At 37.3% G+C, this 18,110-nt stretch overlaps 1 protein-coding gene across 1 annotated transcript in view; it reads right to left on the reverse strand.

The window, feature by feature from the left end:
- Positions 1 to 1,169: 1,169 nt before the first annotated feature.
- LOC102478698 (fibrocystin-L) overlaps positions 1,170 to 18,110 on the reverse strand; it is a gene marked incomplete at its 5' end in the record, with an annotated part of 91,619 nt that continues 74,678 nt past the window's right edge. Inside the window, 6 exons of the mRNA XM_006161701.1 lie at positions 1,170 to 1,361; positions 3,457 to 3,720; positions 8,392 to 8,545; positions 9,400 to 9,546; positions 10,130 to 10,281; positions 15,272 to 15,616. Of these exons, the coding sequence (XP_006161763.1) occupies positions 1,351 to 1,361; positions 3,457 to 3,720; positions 8,392 to 8,545; positions 9,400 to 9,546; positions 10,130 to 10,281; positions 15,272 to 15,616 (1,073 nt within the window). The remainder of the gene's footprint in view (positions 1,362 to 3,456; positions 3,721 to 8,391; positions 8,546 to 9,399; positions 9,547 to 10,129; positions 10,282 to 15,271; positions 15,617 to 18,110) is intronic.

Raw genomic sequence — 18,110 nt, forward strand, 5'->3', positions numbered from 1 at the left:
TTGGATACCTTGTAATCTGTTGGGGGCTAGGCAAGCATCTCACTCCTTTCAGTCTTCCCACTCACTAGAATGCGTGATACCCGATAGATGACAAGTAAGTGTGTGTTCAGCTGAATGAAATGCCAAATGTAGGGGCCGGCAAGTGGCATGGTGGTTAAAGGCGCTGGACTCCCACATGGCCGACCATGGTTCAAGTCTCGGACCTGGTGGCTTACTTTCTCACTTCCTCTCTCTTTCTCTCTCTGTCTCTCTCTGATCAAACTGGAAAATAATAATGATAAATAAATAATAATAATAAATAAAGTTAAAATAAAATAATTTTAAAAAAATGCCAAATGTATACAAATGCATTCAGATTTACTACTTGGCAAGAACTTTTAGTTTTTCTACTAATCAAGACTAATAGGGATCTGAATGGATATGGTAGGAGATGGTATGCAGGAGACAAAGGTATGGGCTTTGATAAACTCTCTCAGCTGTCTCAAATGCTTGCTGAGTGTCACTTGATGAAAATAACTCTTGTTCGTACCAACTCTACCTCTCTGGACATGACCACAGTTGTGTTTATTGGGAGTTGTGCCAAATGAAATACTTTAAAAATTCCCTATAATTTTCATAGTAAAAACTGCAGTTTTTATAGTATGAAAGTTTTCTGTTAATATAGCTACATTCATTTGTGGCTTAAAAAAATGTATCTCATTCATTCTCTTGAAAATAAGTTTTCTCCATTCTATTGTTACCTGTAGCTGGGGACATCATACTATTCACAGTAGCAATTGTGAGTGGAAACAATTGGGTTAATTAGGACAGTCTAGAATTAGACAGGTCCTAACTGTGGATTGGAAAGACTGAAACTCAGTTTAAGAAAAGTCTAAAATGATCCTTTCTTTCCAAAATCTTCAGAACTTAGAAGGACTTAGACTGTTAGAAATCAGAGCCTCATGAATACATAGAGAAAATAGACCACTCCCCTGGCCCCCAGTGTATTTGAAAAAAACTCAAAATGCTTTCAATCCAACATAAAGAGCTTAAATCAGAACTAGAGCTCATTCAATCTAAAAAACCCTCTGATTTGTTAGTATAATACCTCGGAAGTGCCATATCTACTTCCAGGTCAGAGATTTCTGAAAGTTTTTCTTGAAGTGAAGTAAGAACATACAAACATGGGATCAAAATTAATTTATACTTTGAAGAAATTAGATTTTGTAATTAGAGCTAATTAGTACATTTTATACTATTACAAAGTAATTCTAGCATATTTTCATGAACATGCTATAAACTTGTATAACAAAATAGCTGATAAATAAACAATTCTTCTATTTTTTTCAGCCTGGTTTCCAGAAAAGCACTTCAGTAGCTTCCTGAAAAATAAAAACATTACAAAGTTTTTAAAAAGTAGTAACATATAATATTATAGTTTACATATTTTATTAAAATACCAAAGACATCAGGAACAAACAGAATAAAAGTCAATGAAGATAATCTGAAAACAATACATTTAATAAGGAAACATCAAGGGAACCAGCAGTTAGCGTAAAGGCTATGTCGCTGGACTCCCACGTAGTCAACCGCGGTTCGCGTCCCGGACTCAGTGGCTTAAAACTCACGCCAGGCACGTGTGCGTGAGTGCCCAAGATCCCGAGAGGAGAATGGAGGAGAAAGGACTGCGGCATGACCATCCCCCCTGGGGGGTGATTTCTCACTTTCTGTCTCTATGTCTCTCTCTGTCTGTCTGGCGAGCGCACGTGCCCTATAGTGAAAACCTCTCCAAGAAAAAAAAAAAGAAAACATCAAATACACAAACATATAATGTTCTCGTATATAGTACATATACATTTAGCCAGCTAGACCTTATTTTTTAATGCTTCTGAGAAGAAAAGAAATAATTTAAGCAATGCTTGGCACACTATTGTAAACTAGACAGCTGGTCTTATTTCATTAGAGTTCTGGAGGTAAGAAAACTGGCCTGAAAATAACATGCCTTGACCATTTACTCATTGTCCCTTAGTTCCAAATCCACCTGTCTGTCCCCAGCTACAAGAGGCCAGAACCAGGTCTCTGTAAACTTTGTTTCTCTCTGGACATCTGGGCCCTAATTAATTTCTGCCATTTGGAGGAAAGAAAGGATTTACTTCCTCCTCTTTCATGGCTGTTCCTCAAGTCCCAGTAGTTGATTCCACCCTCCAGTTTTTGTGGTTTTGGTTTTTTTGTCACTCCCAGAACCATACTTACTATGTCTACTCATCTTGATCTCCTTTATATTTAAATTTAAACTCTAGCTATGGCTTTTATTACTTGAAATACTTTAATTTAGTATCCTTCTAAATTATTAATGCATCACAAATCTTTTTTAATTAGATTAATATTTCTTGTGAAGATGTATAGCCAACGATGTCTTTTTCCATTCATACTTTTTTCTTATTCCTGTCATATCCCTGTTTTCAAATGCCTGTTTCCTCCCTCTTCAAATTTTACACATTTTATATAATCCACACTGTCACATGTTGCAAATGAGTGACATTTGCAATTATCTGTAAACATTTTAGCCTGTAGGGACCTCTATGTCCTATTAATCTCCCCAGTATTGACTAGCTTTGTCAGCCTGGTACTAGCATCTTGATTTTCCTAAGTGAAACCCCATCTCCAATAGTCTCAGCACCTTACCCCATGGGACCTGAGCCAAGCTCATTAAAACACTGTGACCATGAGGACTGACAAAGAATGTGTGTGAGTCAAGCTAGGTTAACAATATAGCTTTGGGACTTTCGCAGAAACTGTTGGAAAAGACTTCTGCATTGGCTGCTAGGTTGGTAGGATGTAAACATGAAGGCATTGGTAGGTACCTTTGCCATATAGAGTGGGGAGGTGAGAAGTGTTCCTGGAAGTGAAGCTACCACCAGGGAGACAAGATCCAAGAGACAGAGAGAGAAAAGTTTCAGATGGCATCATTTGAGATCTAGCTGTGGTAGAAACTAGGCTACTTCTGCACTTCTCACTTAAATAATCACTTTACTACTGCCTACCCCAGTGCAAGTTGAACATCTGCTCTTTGCAACCGAAAAAGAGTTCCGGTATAGACAGAGAAAAGTTTCAGATGGCATCATTTGAGTCCTTAGATCTAGCTGTGGTAGAAACTAGGCTACTTCTGCACTTCTCACTTAAATAATCACTTTACTACTGCCTACCCCAGTGCAAGTTGAACATCTGCTCTTTGCAACCGAAAAAGAGTTCCGGTATTACTTGTACTTCTCATTACCCCAATCCTTATATACGAACAGGTAATATGAAGGTCATTCTCTGTAGGGTAGTCTTATCTCTGCCACGGAGGCTATGACATTCTCTTTATGTCCTTAGTGATGCCATGAACAAGTGCTGTGAGCACAGCCTTTATTCAGTACACAGTTACTGGTTCATCAGTATATGGAAACACATACATAAAAAATGAACTGCACTTACCTATGGCTACATTCAAAATAAAAACTGCAGTCATACGTATTTCCAGGAGCAACATTCTTCCTATAAGACAGCTAATTACTAGAGTCACTGTCTGGGTAGAGGCCCCCACAGTTGGTGCTTTGTTGCTGCTGCTGCCGCTGCTACTGCTGCCACTGCTGCTGCTACCGCTGCTACTGCTAGAGACAGACTGTGCTGGCAGGTTGAAAGTTCTGGATTCTGCCCGAACAACATTATCCAGCATAAATTCAATCTTAAAATTTTTTCCTAGGGGAAAAAAAAACAAAACAAAACATTATAATCTCAAATGCCTGTTTCCTCCCTCTCCAAATTTTATATATTTTATATTATTCACACTATCACACGTTGCTAATGAGTGACATTTGCAACCATCTGTAAACATTTTAACCCTATAGGGACCTCTATGTCTTTAAATTAATCTTCTTTTTGACTTCCTTTTATTTTCTTTTTTCCATATGGTTTCAATTGGGTTTTCATTTACTTAAAAGTACTGTATAGGGGACCAGCAGAGGTGTAATGGTTATATAGCTGGACTCCCATGTAGTCAACTGTGGCTTGAGTCCTGGACAAGTGACTTACAACTCATGGTGGGTATATATGCACGCATGTCCAAAATCCTGAGAGGAGAATAGAGGAGAAGGGGATTGCAGCATGGCTATCCTCCTGGAAGGGGGCTAATTTCTCACTTTCTGTCTCTCTGTCTATCTCTGTCTCTATGGCAAGCGCAGATGCCCTATAGCAAAAATCTCTCTCTCTCTAAAAAATAAATACTGTATAATTTCTAAAGAAGTACTTTGGGAACATGAGTCAAGTGGATTAGAGTAAATACACACAAGTGAAGAAAGGGTCTCAGGGTCAGATCTTTTTGTCACTAGCATGGACAGGGGACGCTGAGTAGATTTTCTTTCTGCAGCAATAGTACTTGCTTCTTAGGATTCCTTCCCAGCACCCAGGACTTAAATGAGGGGCACTAAGGAAGGGAGAGAAAGGTATTGAATCTGTTTTATCCCTACACCCTTCATACCTGACCATGGAGTGGAGACGCCTCAGCTCTGTTGGGAGACATGGCGGTGGATACTGAATTTTTTATTTTGAAAAATTTCCAACTACAGAATAGTGAAAGTTAGTACAAACATCCATATGCCCTCACTCAAATTTAATAATTTTTAACCACCATCTAATTTGTTTTAAGTCAGATGCTATCTTTCTATAGCAAGTTTGTAATCCTTTCTTCCTTCTTATCTTAGGTAGATATCTTGGAGAAACATTGACATATGTCTAAAGTATAAAGATAAAGAGCTTAACCAAATATTTTTTAAACTCATGTTGAGTTTTCCCACTGTTTCGATGTAGTTAATACATTTTTTGACATAATTTCTATGGCACTATTGCTATTATGAACATACATTAATTCTAAAATAATAAACCCAGACAGAGCAGGGTTTGTCATACTTACACAACCTTGTAAGTTTTTGCTTTTGTTTTATGATCTGTTTTTAAAGAGTCATTGTTTTTACTTTTCCTCTTTTTTCTTTTGACCCAGGAGAAAATATAATTAGATCTTGATCATATTTATGCTTTTATAAACAATAACAATGCATCCTCTAACTTTAAATGTATGGGCATTATTCTATGGAGTTTTCTGCCACTGACAATTCATGACAATGGTGTACTTAACTATTTCTTTTTTTCAGTTTAAACACACTTGAGTTTTCATGATCAGTGTATTTTGTGTTTTTTTGTTTGTTTGTTTGTTTGTTTTTGCAATATGTTGGATTAGTAAAGGATTGGGCATGGGCCAAGGGGGTGGTTTCTGGGAGGATAATGACACAACAGTAATGCAATGGACCCACATGGGAATGTCCCAGGTTTGCATACCAGGACCTCTCTATGCATACCACACATGTGCATGTGCATGTGCATGTGCATAAATGAACCGGGCTAGCTGAGGCTGGAGGTGGATCATGGCATGAAGACTCTACTGGAGATGCCTGTCTCCCCCACCACCCCCCAAGAAATTAAAAAAAAAACAACTTAAAAACATTCAGGATGTTTTATGTTTGTTTGGTTGGTTTTTCCCTTTTACAGATTTATGAACCTCTTAAGAGGCTACATTTAGGAAAACTGAAGGACCCAATCAAAATCCAGAATCAAAATCTTAGAGTCGTGATCCCAATCAAGCCATGCCAGACAGCCCCAGCTATTAGAAATCCTCAGCTGAAGCCCCGATATGGATAAGAGATGAACCATTCCTGCCTAAATTCTTGACCCACACAACTGCGAGCTAGTGAAATGGTTATTGTTTTAAGCCATTAGATTTGAGCTGGCTTATTATGTAACAATAAAAATTGAAACAAACACAAAATACTACCTCGGTTGATAAAAACACATGTCCCAAACATCCATTCCTGTTGCTGTCTTGTCTTTATCTTAGCTGGCCAAAGATGCTGTCTCTACTCTTTAGTTCCTTCTCTCACTCTTTTCTCACTCAGTACTCACATCCCTATTTTCTGTGTTAGAAACCACAGCCCATATCTCCTCTAGTAGGTGGCTCTGCTTTGCTCTTTAAGGAGCTGTATGTAGAGGAGGGGAGGCTGTGCTGATGGCCTGCGGCCTGATCAGCTAGGGGATTTCCTTTGGGGCAGTGATATGCGGAAGTACTCACTAATAGAAAGAGTCAAAAGAAAGATGTTTCATTAATTTTCTTTTATATGCTTTGTTAATATAATTGTATTGTGGTTAATTTACAAACTGGCTAACTGATCTAAAAATAATGAAGGGACGATTATACTTGACTTTCCTTATTATACATAGCCAGGGAACTGAAACCCCACATTTGACAAAGGAAAGAGAGAGAGTGAGAAATGGTGGGGGTGGTGGGGAGAGCTATATCAAGAGAGGAAGGGGAAAGGGAAGGAAACATACAAATGAGAAGCAATGGCTCTTCTCTGTAGCAGATCAGATTGATACTCCAAGGGAAGCTTTGAGTTCTGAAAGAAAATTTACTATATAAAAGAAAAGTGCTTTAATTATTCTGTTACCAAAATAAAAATACCAAAGCTTGTTTCACTATTTTAGCACTCCAGTGATCCTGGTTACTTTGGAACATTCCTATTTGGAAGAGGTAATTTGATGAAAGACGTTGGTCACAAGGCTCGGTGTCTGGGTCTCTGTCATTGGGTACTTACTGGCTGCACCTTCATGGGAAGGTAAGAGACCCTGCTCTGCAGGCAAGATTCTTGTCAAGTGCCTCATTTCCCATAAAAGTGTTCCAGTCCCACCACAATTTCGGCTGTTAAAAGAACTTATTTCTGTCCTTAGCCAGTAAGCAACAGGAAACAGTAGGTACTTGTCTAAGAGCACAATGTTGAGCTCATTGTCATTTGAGGCCTATCAGGTTGGAATATGGCTGCCCATGAAGCAGATTGAGCATATTTGGTTTAGGCATCATCGAAGCATGGAGAAACGAAAAATAAGGAAATATATCTTTTGGAGTTATTTCGGCTTTTAATATTTAGTTATTTTTAAAAATCAGACTATTGTTGGAATTTCTTTTACTTATTTTACTTTTCACAGTTACTTTTATTTTGACACATGAGTACATGCACATATATGTGTATGAGTCTGTCTGAGATGAGAGAGCAGTAGTAAGAATAGGAAGAGCCACTAAATAACCTCCTCAGAAGTTCCCTAAAGACCTTAAATGGGCCATGGGCTGGAGTAGATAGAGTAGTGGAGGTCTGTCTCAATTACAAGGCAACTTCAACAATTTCATGGAAAAGTGAAATTAAAGTACTACTTTATTTGGGTGCAAAATTTCCTTTTAAATTCATGCATAGTTTTTCCATAATACACATTTTCCATGAACATTTTTTTAAAGTTTTTTTTCCCCCATAGAGCATGTGCATGTGCCAGAGAAAAAGAGATAGAGACAGACAGAAAGTGAGAAATCCACCCCTCCAGGGGGGATGGCTATACTTCAGTTCTCTCTCCTTAACTTTCCTCTCAGGATTTTGGGCAAGCATGCACACTCCCTTGGTGTGATTTTCAAGTCACTGGGCCTGGAATTCGAACAGCAGTCCAACACCTTAAACATCACACCAGATGCTGGCCCCTTCCATATTGAAGACCTATCGTATAAGCTGTTTATCCATTTCGTTCTTTTAGATACTCTACAATCTATCACCAATAAAAGTCTGGGTTTTGGCCTCTAGTAAAGTGACTTTTTCCCAGTTGGAGCTATGCAATTAACCCATATGGATATAAGAAGCATCACTGTGAAAATTCTGGCTGTATTTACTATATCAGTGCTAAAAATATCAATTAACACAGATTCATTGGGTATATTTCATAAGAGTTCATAGGAGACATTTGTTCTGTCATCAGAACAGGCTATACTTCTTCATGCCAAGTCACTGGCGAATCTGATGGGTACTGAGAATCATGATAATGTTCGTGTTTTCTCCTTTGCACTGGTTTACGGAAAGACTACAGCCAACTTTCTATGAACTGCTACATGGGACATTCAAATTATAAAAGCTTACTTTATTTTTTTCCTTGAATTTAGAAATCCATATATTATTTTTTCTTAATATAAATGTAAGACATATTTTGTGAGAAAATTTAGGAAAACACCCAAATGGATAAAAATATAGATTATGATATAATTTTAGTGAACATTCTCAAAGTATCTGCATTAATTTCTTTAATTACTTGTTTTAATTTCTATTTTGTTTTCCATATTAAATATTTTTTTGTAAGCTACACTAAATATTTTCTAAAATAAGACGCAGTATCACTTTCTGATTTCTATACTTTGTTGTCCAAGGCACTATAGAATGTTTTGTTAATTAAAAAAAAATCACAATTCTCCCTATTTATAAGTATATATTTGAAGATTCAAAATAGTATACTCACCTGTTCTAAGAGGAATAAGGTCTGTATAGTTGGCCCAACAACTGTCAAATGGAATTGTTGTATTTCCACTAAGACCACTGATTTGGTTATTACTGGAATCCTTTAGTAAGGCCTTCAAAGTCAGTGAAGTAATCCCAATTGATATACAATTACCCTAAATAAAAATAATAGCAGAAAATTATAGCAATTGCCCTGATCCCATTTTTTCTCCCTCCCCAGAGGTGTGTGTGCTCACCAGAAAGAGGCAGAGAGAGAGAGAGGAAGAGGGAGCAAGTACTCTCCAATGGGGCGTGGTCACCTCACAATCCCTTCTCTTCCATTTCTCCATCCTGTTGAGGTCTTGGTAATGCATGCACATGTACCTAGTGTGATTTTCAAGCCACTGGGGCCAGGATTTGAACTGTGGTTGGCCACGTGGGATCCACCTCCCTTAACTATTCATGAAAAGAGTGTCTGTGCTGTTTTTTTGTTTGTTCATTTGTTTTAATTTTCCAGAGGACACATGTGCTTGCCAGAGAGAGAGAGAGAGAGAAAAGGAAAGTAAGAAAGCACTCCATGGGGATGGTCTCTCCTCTATTTCTCCCTTTGGGGTTTTGGGCACACACACATGTGCCCAATGTGTTTCTCAGGCTACCAGGTCCAAGACTCAAACTGCACAGTCTACCATGTGGGAATCCAGCTGGGCTAACCACTATGCCATAACTTGTTCCAAACTTTTTCTTTTTTGAATGTATACAAAACTGTATTTTACAAAATTCTATATTACAAAATTTTTAAAACAATCTACAGAAGCTTTTGCTGTATACAAAAAGTTCATAAATATGGACAGAAGAGCAAGTTCATTTAAAAGAAATATTTTAAAACAGTAAATTATGGAATCCATAGATGTTAGTCTAATTTCTAGGGGACACTGCAATCCTCAGGCTGCCAGCATACTAGAAGTAGCTCACTTTCTGAATTTTATAGCTTAATTCCTAAACTTAGGTAAAAGTTTGTTTTATGACTTACATCAGAATCCACTGCCTTTACTGAAGGCTGCTGAGAAAATGGCTGTCCTGGTTGTGTTGCCATCGGCTGAGTGACCACTGAAAGCGAGGACACTAAGGCCACATGATGAACAGGAAATGCAGACCTTTCCACTGGCTGGGCAGTCACCTGTGAATGAACATGAATAATGAAGTGTTTTTTTCATAGTAAAGTGCATTTAGCAGCAAACTCATTTTAGCTAGGCTAAGTGTAATATATTCACTGTTGATTAAAAATGTTTAATATGTAAATTAATGTTATTACAATACTTCTTCACATCAAATTTATTAAATATTGTTACAAATATTCAAAGTAAAACACATTTGGAACCAATATACAATTTTTAGAAGATATACTATGAAATATAGCCAAGAACAGGGATCGAATGGTAGTGAAGCAGTAAAACACAATGCTCTGTGAGGCAATACTACATAGGAAGATTCCTAGTTCAAGTCTGGAGACCTCCCCGAGTACACATGATCTGTGGCTGGCTGAAGACTGGGAATGAATCAGAACATCAGGACTGTTGCATTCTCCCCCCCATCTCTCTCATTCATGGAAAAAAATAAATAAAAAGTAGCTAAGAGTAAACTAGAAAGATATGCCTGCCAAATAACTCTCTTTAAATAGATAAAGACAGTCGAAATAAGAAATAAGCAACAGTATTTTAAATAGCTAAAATGCATTTTTTTTCCTAGTTACATTTTCTTACCTTAATCCAGTCAGCACCACTTGTGCTGGGGATAGGATTGGTTATAGACATAGAAGAAATATTAAATCCAAATATACTACTGTTTTTTCCTAAAATTACAGCTTGTCCAAGAGAATCAGCAATTTCCTGAAGTTCAGACAATTGCATCTGACCTATGGAGAAATAGTATTGGGACATTTGGATTATAAGAATATAGAACTGGGAGAACATGTGAGTTTTTAGTTTTAGTTTTGTTTTGCTCAGTCATGTTACAGAATTTTAAGGCTTTATCGATGTACCTGAGTTAAACATGATAAAACCATATTAACAAGGTTAGGAAAATGAAGAACTCAGTAGAATGTGTTTTAAGATAAAATTAAATAAAAATAAAGGTAAACTAACAGAAGAAAAATGAATGAAAGAATCGAGGTAAAATATATGACTCTTAATACTTTGTTGTATCATTCTTTGTTTAGAAATGAAGCACTATCACCTTATCTCACACTATATAGAAAATCAGCTCAGGCCAGCAGGTGGTGTGGACATTAAGGTGGCTGTGTCCCACATGGTCAACTGTGCATTTCAAGGACTGGACCCAGTGGCTAGAAATTCATACCATACGTGTGTGCATGCATGCCCAAAATTCTGAGAGGAGAATGGAGAAGAGATTGCAACATGGTCATCCTCCCTTGGGGGTGATTTTTCACTTTCTCTCTTTGTTTCTCTCCAGTGAGCACATGTGCACTATAGCAAGAAATAAAATAAAAAGAAAAGAGAAAAAAGAAAACTAACTCAAAATAGATTTAAAAATTTAAATGTAAAACCCTGAATTGTGAAATGCCTAGTAGAAGACAGAGAGAAAAATGCTCCACAACACTGGCCTAGGGAATAGGGGTTTTTTGGTGTGACACCGAAAGCACAGGTTAAAAACAAAAACCTTCAAAAAAGCAAAAACAGATAAATGGGATCACAATAAACTAAAAAATCTTCTGCACAGCAAAGGAAAAAAATGGACAGACTGAAGAGACAACCCACAGAACGTGAAAAATATTTGCAAACTAAACATCTGATAAAGGGTTAATATCCAGAATATATAAAGACTTAAATGATTCAATAGCAAGAAAACAAATAACCTGGTTCAAAAATGGCCAGTGATCTGAACAGACATTTCTCAAAAGAAGTGCAAATTGCCAACAAGTGGGTGGAAAAAAATGATAACATCACTAATCATCAAGGAAATGCAAATTAAAACCACAATTATATACCACCTCTTATCTGTTAAAATAGCTATTATCAATGAATAAAAGTATTGCTAAGGATGTGGAGAAAAGGAAACCCTGGTACACTGTTGAGAATGTATATTAGTACAGCCATTAAAAAAATAGTATAGAAGTTTCCAAAAATATTAAAAATAGGAATATCATATGATCTAGAAATCCTGCTACTGGGATTTTTTTCCTTTTTATGCTACTGGTATAAAGAAAATGAAATCAACATATAAAAGAGATACCTACATTTCCATGTTCATTGCAGCATTATTCACAATAGCCAAGATATGGAATCAATATAAATGCTCATCAACAGATGAATGGATCAGGAAAACGTGATCTGTACACACACACACACACACACACACACACACGCACGCACACACTCTCACTCTTTCTCTCTCTCTCAATGGAATACTCTGTGTATAGAAAAAAGAAAACTCTGCCATTTGTGATAACATGGACGAGCCTGAAGAACATTAATGTTAGGAGAAATAAGCCAGGTACAGAAAGACAACTACCAATAATCTCATTTAAATGCATGTGGAATCTAAAAGACTTTAATTTACAGAAATAGAGAGTAACTCAGTGGTTATCAGGGATTGGAGATGGGGACATGGTGGGTGCTACTGACCAAAGGGTACAAAATTTCAAATTACAACAAACAGGAAGAATAAGTTGGAGAGAAGAGACTTGTTGTACCATGTGTTGGATATAGTTAATAACACTGGACTGTATTACTGAAAAATGCTAAGAGAGTAGATGTTAAGTACAATTACCACAAAAATAATAACTGTGAGGTGACACAGGTTAATTAGCTAGATTTAGTCAGTCCCCAATGTATACAAAGGGGAGGGCTTCAAAATGTTAAAAGAGAATGCATATTATAAAATCTATGCATGGATTTCAAAATTTGTTGCATTAAAATGAACTCATACTTCAATCCCATTTTCCACAATCTTTTTGAAGTCCTCTTCATATATACCTCAAACATCATATTGTATATCATAAATACACATGACTATCAATAATAAATAAATAAAGCATTGTACTCCCAAAACCAAAAAGACAACTGCAACTGGAATAGGTTTTGGTGTTTTCCAAGCCTAATTAATGACCTTGTTCCAGGAATCATGCACCTTCCACTGAGAGTCATGCCTTAAGAACACAGATCATTGAGTTTCTTTCATGAAGGCAAAATCATGAAAATAAGTGTGCTCAGAAAGGAGGCAATGTCCTAGTCTCACATGACACTTTCAAACTCAGTCTTAAGGAATTTCAGTCCCTGTCAGTTTAAAATGTCTCCTTACATGACTCACACTCCTTTTAATAAATGTTCAGTCTTTCAGATATTCTCTCCCAACTCCATTTGGGATAGTCTTCAAGGCTTCCCAAGCATGAAGGTTCATGTGATCTAATGCTGGCAGTACAAAGGTGTTTCACATCCATGTGTGACCTCTAATACTTTGTCTAGACTGGTTTTTGACACAGTGGCAAGTCTGATGCACTGTTAACAGTTTCTCTTGACAGTCTGCCATGTGAAGCATTCCTTTCTGCTGATTACCTAGAGCCTGAAGACCATAACTTGAAGGCCTTACTCCTAACCGTAGGACTTTGCCTGCCCAGAAGTCCCTTAATATTTAAATACCTCTTAGTACGTGTGGGAAACTTCTGGTTATTCCAATATTATGTGAAGGCAAGTGGGACACAGGAGTATGACTACATACACAATTTTTTTTGCCACTTCCCAGTATTTTGCTGTAATATCTCTCCCTGTCAATTTGTAGGGCTTTTCTTAAGATATAAAACTTTCTCCCAGTGTGTTTCTGGAAAACATGCTATTAACTTGTCTCTATACTCCACGTTCTTAGTCCACCTTACACCTATCTGGATATATAGGACTAACAGGCCACAACTTCTCTAAGAGATGAGGATGGGGGGGGGTCTCATGCATGAGGAAATTTAGATCACATATAAGAAATAAATTATAGTTTCTTTTGCTATGTAGTGGCTAATGTGGTAAAATTTGGACTCTGCTTTATGTAAGAGCTTAATAGGAATTTCTCAGAGTGGGAGAGTAATCTGCGTGTATACTATGGGCCCACTACAACTCCTATACTAAGTTAACAGGGTAAGTCATGTGGAGTCCAAGGTCCTGACCCTGAAAATCCAAGCATGTGCAGGACTGATGAAGAAGGAATTGTGACTCAGCAAAGGGAGATCTGGTAGCCTATGCTTCCTATGGTCTTTTAACAAAGAGAGTTTATAAGCACTCACCTCCACTCTCACAAATCATTACATATGTTTATCCCCACAAAGGAATAAACTTCTGCCTGTCTAACTGGTATAATTTTGGAGGGAGGATAAGATGGATGCATAGTGCCAATGTTCAGAAGTGAACTTCGTGGGGAAATGAGTGGTGACTCCTAGTGGCAGACAGTGAGAACATCACCCAGCATCCAGGTTTACACAGAGCCTGGAAGTTTAACAACAGAGATAGGGAATGGAGATAGAGAAAATCCCAATTAAGTTTAAATTTAGGAGACTCTTTAAGAAAAAGCTTGCCAAAAAACAAAACTTTTGTTATACTTATAATGGTATTCAATGATTTAACCACATTATTAGGTCCCTCTCCAGGGACTTATATGAAAACCTCTACCAGGACTTGAATAAGTGAAGGGCCTTGAAGCGTAAGCTCCATTAGCTAGATGGTGAACCTCCCTTGACAAAAATATAGATTTCTATTCTTGGAGAGAAGTGTGCCTGGGTGAGAGTACTTATGCTCAGCCACTGAAGACAACAGCATGGTTTAGAGTTAGGAGCAGATGGGGAGAGGATGCTATTGCATGGCAGAAAGCCAGGAAAGGTCAATGGTACCTCAAGAGATGACCATGCAGAGCAGGGACTACCCATCCTGTAGCAGGGAGCATAAAGACAAAATGGGTCAGGGTACTCCTTGGTATTCGGACACCAAATGGAAGGAGCATATAGAGAGGAAGAAAATCTGAAGGGCTGAGCATTTACCCAGATGTCCACACTGAGTCATCCTGAGGAAATGACAGAAACCAGTGGAGATATCTTTGATAAGACATTGAGATATTTTTTATCTCTGACACCTAACATAATAGGGTATGGTAAATGAGAAGCAGAGAGAGGGAATGGTTGGTAGAAAATGATTTGATCAGTCATAGGAAACAAAGACAGAATCTGTTCTTGCACATTTGTCCTCATTATGATAAATCTGTGACTTTACTATGGAAATTTTACTCACCATTCCACTGCTTGGAAAATACAAAGGTGTACCCTTCTCCTTAGGAAAACATCCACAGAACTGTGTTTGGCTTCTAAAACTCTCTGAGACCTCGCACCTGCCTATCACTCAGCCCCACTTCCAGTGGCTTGCCCTTCAAGGCACCTCACATTCAGACCAGCTGGACCTCATCCAGTTCTTCAAATGTACGAAGGAATTTCTTAGAGTGGGAGAATAATCTGTGTGTGTACTATGGGCCTACTACAACTCCTATACTAAATTAACAGGGAAATTATAACATTTCCTTAGCTTAAAAGGTTTTTTTTTCTCTCCTTTTTATTGACTAATGCTGGTCATCCTCACCTCTCAACAATAAAGTTACTTCTTTAGGTAGGTCTTCCTAGGTCTTTTGTACTAGGTCAAATCCTCTTGTTGAATTCATTATTGGCTACAACAAAACAGAGGCTGAAATTTCTTCACAATTCCAAAATAGTTTGAGATTACAGGTCCTGTAGGTCCTGGCAGGGTTCAGGACGTGAAGTTCGTGGATTTCCTGAGGCCTACCTCACCAAGCCCTGTTAGGGTTATTTACAGATGTCAACTTGGTAATTATATTCCTCTATCTCAAATGCTTATGATACATACCTGTGGTGTTGCTGTTGAAGAACTGAGAAGGAGGATCCCCAATCTCTAACTCCATGATGAGGTCCATGGATCTCTTCCTCCGTAGACTCTTTCGTCTTACTATCTTGCTAATACGGATTTTGTCATTTGGTATCTTTAGGAACAACACAAGATTTCTAACCAGATTATGAGAGCTATAAAAGTCATCCTCTGTTACAGCAGGTAATCGGAAAGAGACAAATATGACTGTGGTAGTGTGGATTTCAACAGGTGTAGTTCCTTTAACCAAAATGTAAAGCATCTGGTAGGTTCTATCAAAATAGTTTTCGCCAAAGACAGTAGAATCCAGATTAGGAAGGAATTTCTCTATGAAGTAAAAGAGTCAAAATAGCACAGTTAAATATATTAATATTGATCAAAATTATCATGCAGCATGTATTACTTACTTAAATTTAGAAAACAACAAAAATGCTTGTTACTCTTTTCATTAGAAAGTATGCATATTAAAAATAAAAACACTTACAGGGCCGACATGCAAATTAAAGTCAAACCTTTAAATAGTAATAATCATACATTCAGTTTATTTTTTAAAACAGATATACAGTATAAATGAGAAACAAATTTAATGAAACCAGGAGCCTATACTCTACTTTTAACACCTATTTACATGTTCAAAACTTTAAAGCCTTGATTGAAGGCATGTGGTAATTTCAAAATATAAATTTAATTTTGTCATCTAATTTATGCAGTGCTATATACCAACTCTGAAAAAAAGCATTTATAATTCAGCATTTCTATTTTCACTGAGGACAAAAGCATATAATAAAAATGCAGCATATATTAAAACATCTCAGAAGACTCTGATATCAGTGAAATAGGTTTACATATCATCCTGGAAAAGCTTTGGTTAATGTAAAACAAATTCTGCTAGAAAACCAAATTTTGTAAAAGTGACTGTGTAATTATATATAATGAATACTATACTTTTTTTTACAGAGAAAGAGCATAGAGGAGAGACAGAGTCTTGCCATATTGCAGTCCTCTTGCCTTAGCCTCCCAGTTAGTGAGGACCACAGGTGCCTCTGGCCTTGGTTTAAATGGGGCTGGAGATTAAAACTAGGCCTCCCATGTGGCCTCAGCCACTGCACGGTGGAACTTTCCTACTTGTGCCAGCACAGCTAGGCCATATATACAGTTTTATGGCAGTGTATGAACAACGTCTAAGAGGTAACAAATCTGCTAACGTGTATAGAACCCAGACAAAGGCTACACTGTATAGGGAAGTGGAATGAGCTATGCAGCTTCTTAGTACAGTTCATAGTGAGGCTTATTAGGAAAAAAAAAATTCAGATGTCAGGAAGAAAAAGGAACTTCTTATTAACATAATAGACTATAGCATTAAGAAGTCATTTTGGGACCAGCAGATGGCATACTGGTTAAGTCGTTGGACTCACACATAGTCAATAGCAGATCAAGTCTTGAACCTGGAGGCTTAAAACTCACTCCAGGCACGTGTGCATGCTTGCCCAAAATCCTGAGAGGAGAATGGAGGAGAAGGGATTGTGGCATGGTCATCTCACCTGGTGGGTGATTTCTCACTCTCTGTCTCTCTGTCTCTCTAGTGAGTGCAGGTGCCCTATAGCAAAAATCTCTTTTAAAAAAAAGGCCATTTTATTATTACTATATATTTCCTTAATACCTACCAGTTTAAATTCTAGACATAACTTGGCTTATACATTGTGTGAATCTGAAAAATGTGCTTTTGTATTGTATGTTGAAGCTTCTCTCAAGCTACTGTTAGAGATGCATACATCATTTATGCTAGATAACATTCAACATTTTCACAGAAATGAAGGAACTACATCATAGATAACAATAGATAATAATGAAACTTTGTGGGTAACTCCAAAATATGTATAGCTTAATAATACAGGGTTATTATTATGCATTCCAAATGCCAAAGCAATATGTTTACTTAAGAACAATGGCGTTTTAGAAGAACAATGATGAAAATGACAACACCCACACATTTATTATGGTATTGTATCTCAGTCCTTCATCACCAGCGTAAATAATTTTTTATATTAAGTTCTGTCTATTGACATAGTTCCTGTTTTTCTGATCTTAAATGACAAAGAGCTTGGTACCATATGCATTATTTTAAGTTAAATATTTAAACTAAAATGTGCAGTTATTTGCATATAAAAATGATAGCACTGACTCTCTTAGCTTTTAAGGGGGCAATGTAACATAATGATTAAGTGCATGGGTTCTAGGACTAGACTGTTTTCAAGTTCTTGATTTGCCCATACCAGCTTTGAAGCTACTATGGGTTGAATTGTGTCCCCCCACATTCCTGTGTTGAAGCTCTAACTCCCAAGATGATATTATTTGGAGATGAGGATTGTTGAAGAAAAATTAGGTTTAGATGAGAAGGTAAAGCCCTCAGGTGAAATTATTGCCTTATAAAAAGGACACCAGAGAGCAGGCTGTCACGCTATGCCGTGTGAAGAAGTTGCAGCAAGTGGCCATCGCTATCCAAGAAGTGAATTATCATTAGACCCTGACCATGCCGGTGACCTAATATTGTACTTTGAGCTTCCAGAACTGTGAGAAAATAAATTTCTGTCATTTAAGTCACCCATTATGTGGTATTCTGTTATGGCAGCCAGAGCTGATTAAGGCAGAGACCTTGGCAAATTACTTCACCTCCTGTGTCTCAGTTTACTCATCTGTGCCTACCTAACAGGTTATTTTGGTATAGCAACAATGAGTTATACAAAGAACACTTAGTGCCTGAAATATAGTAACGTGAAATATTAGCTATCATATTATTAGTAGAAACAGGACTTTTTCTATA

This window comes from Tupaia chinensis, unplaced genomic scaffold (genome assembly GCF_000334495.1).
Source record: "Tupaia chinensis unplaced genomic scaffold, TupChi_1.0 Scaffold138854_1, whole genome shotgun sequence".
Taxonomy (NCBI): Eukaryota; Metazoa; Chordata; class Mammalia; order Scandentia; family Tupaiidae; genus Tupaia; species Tupaia belangeri.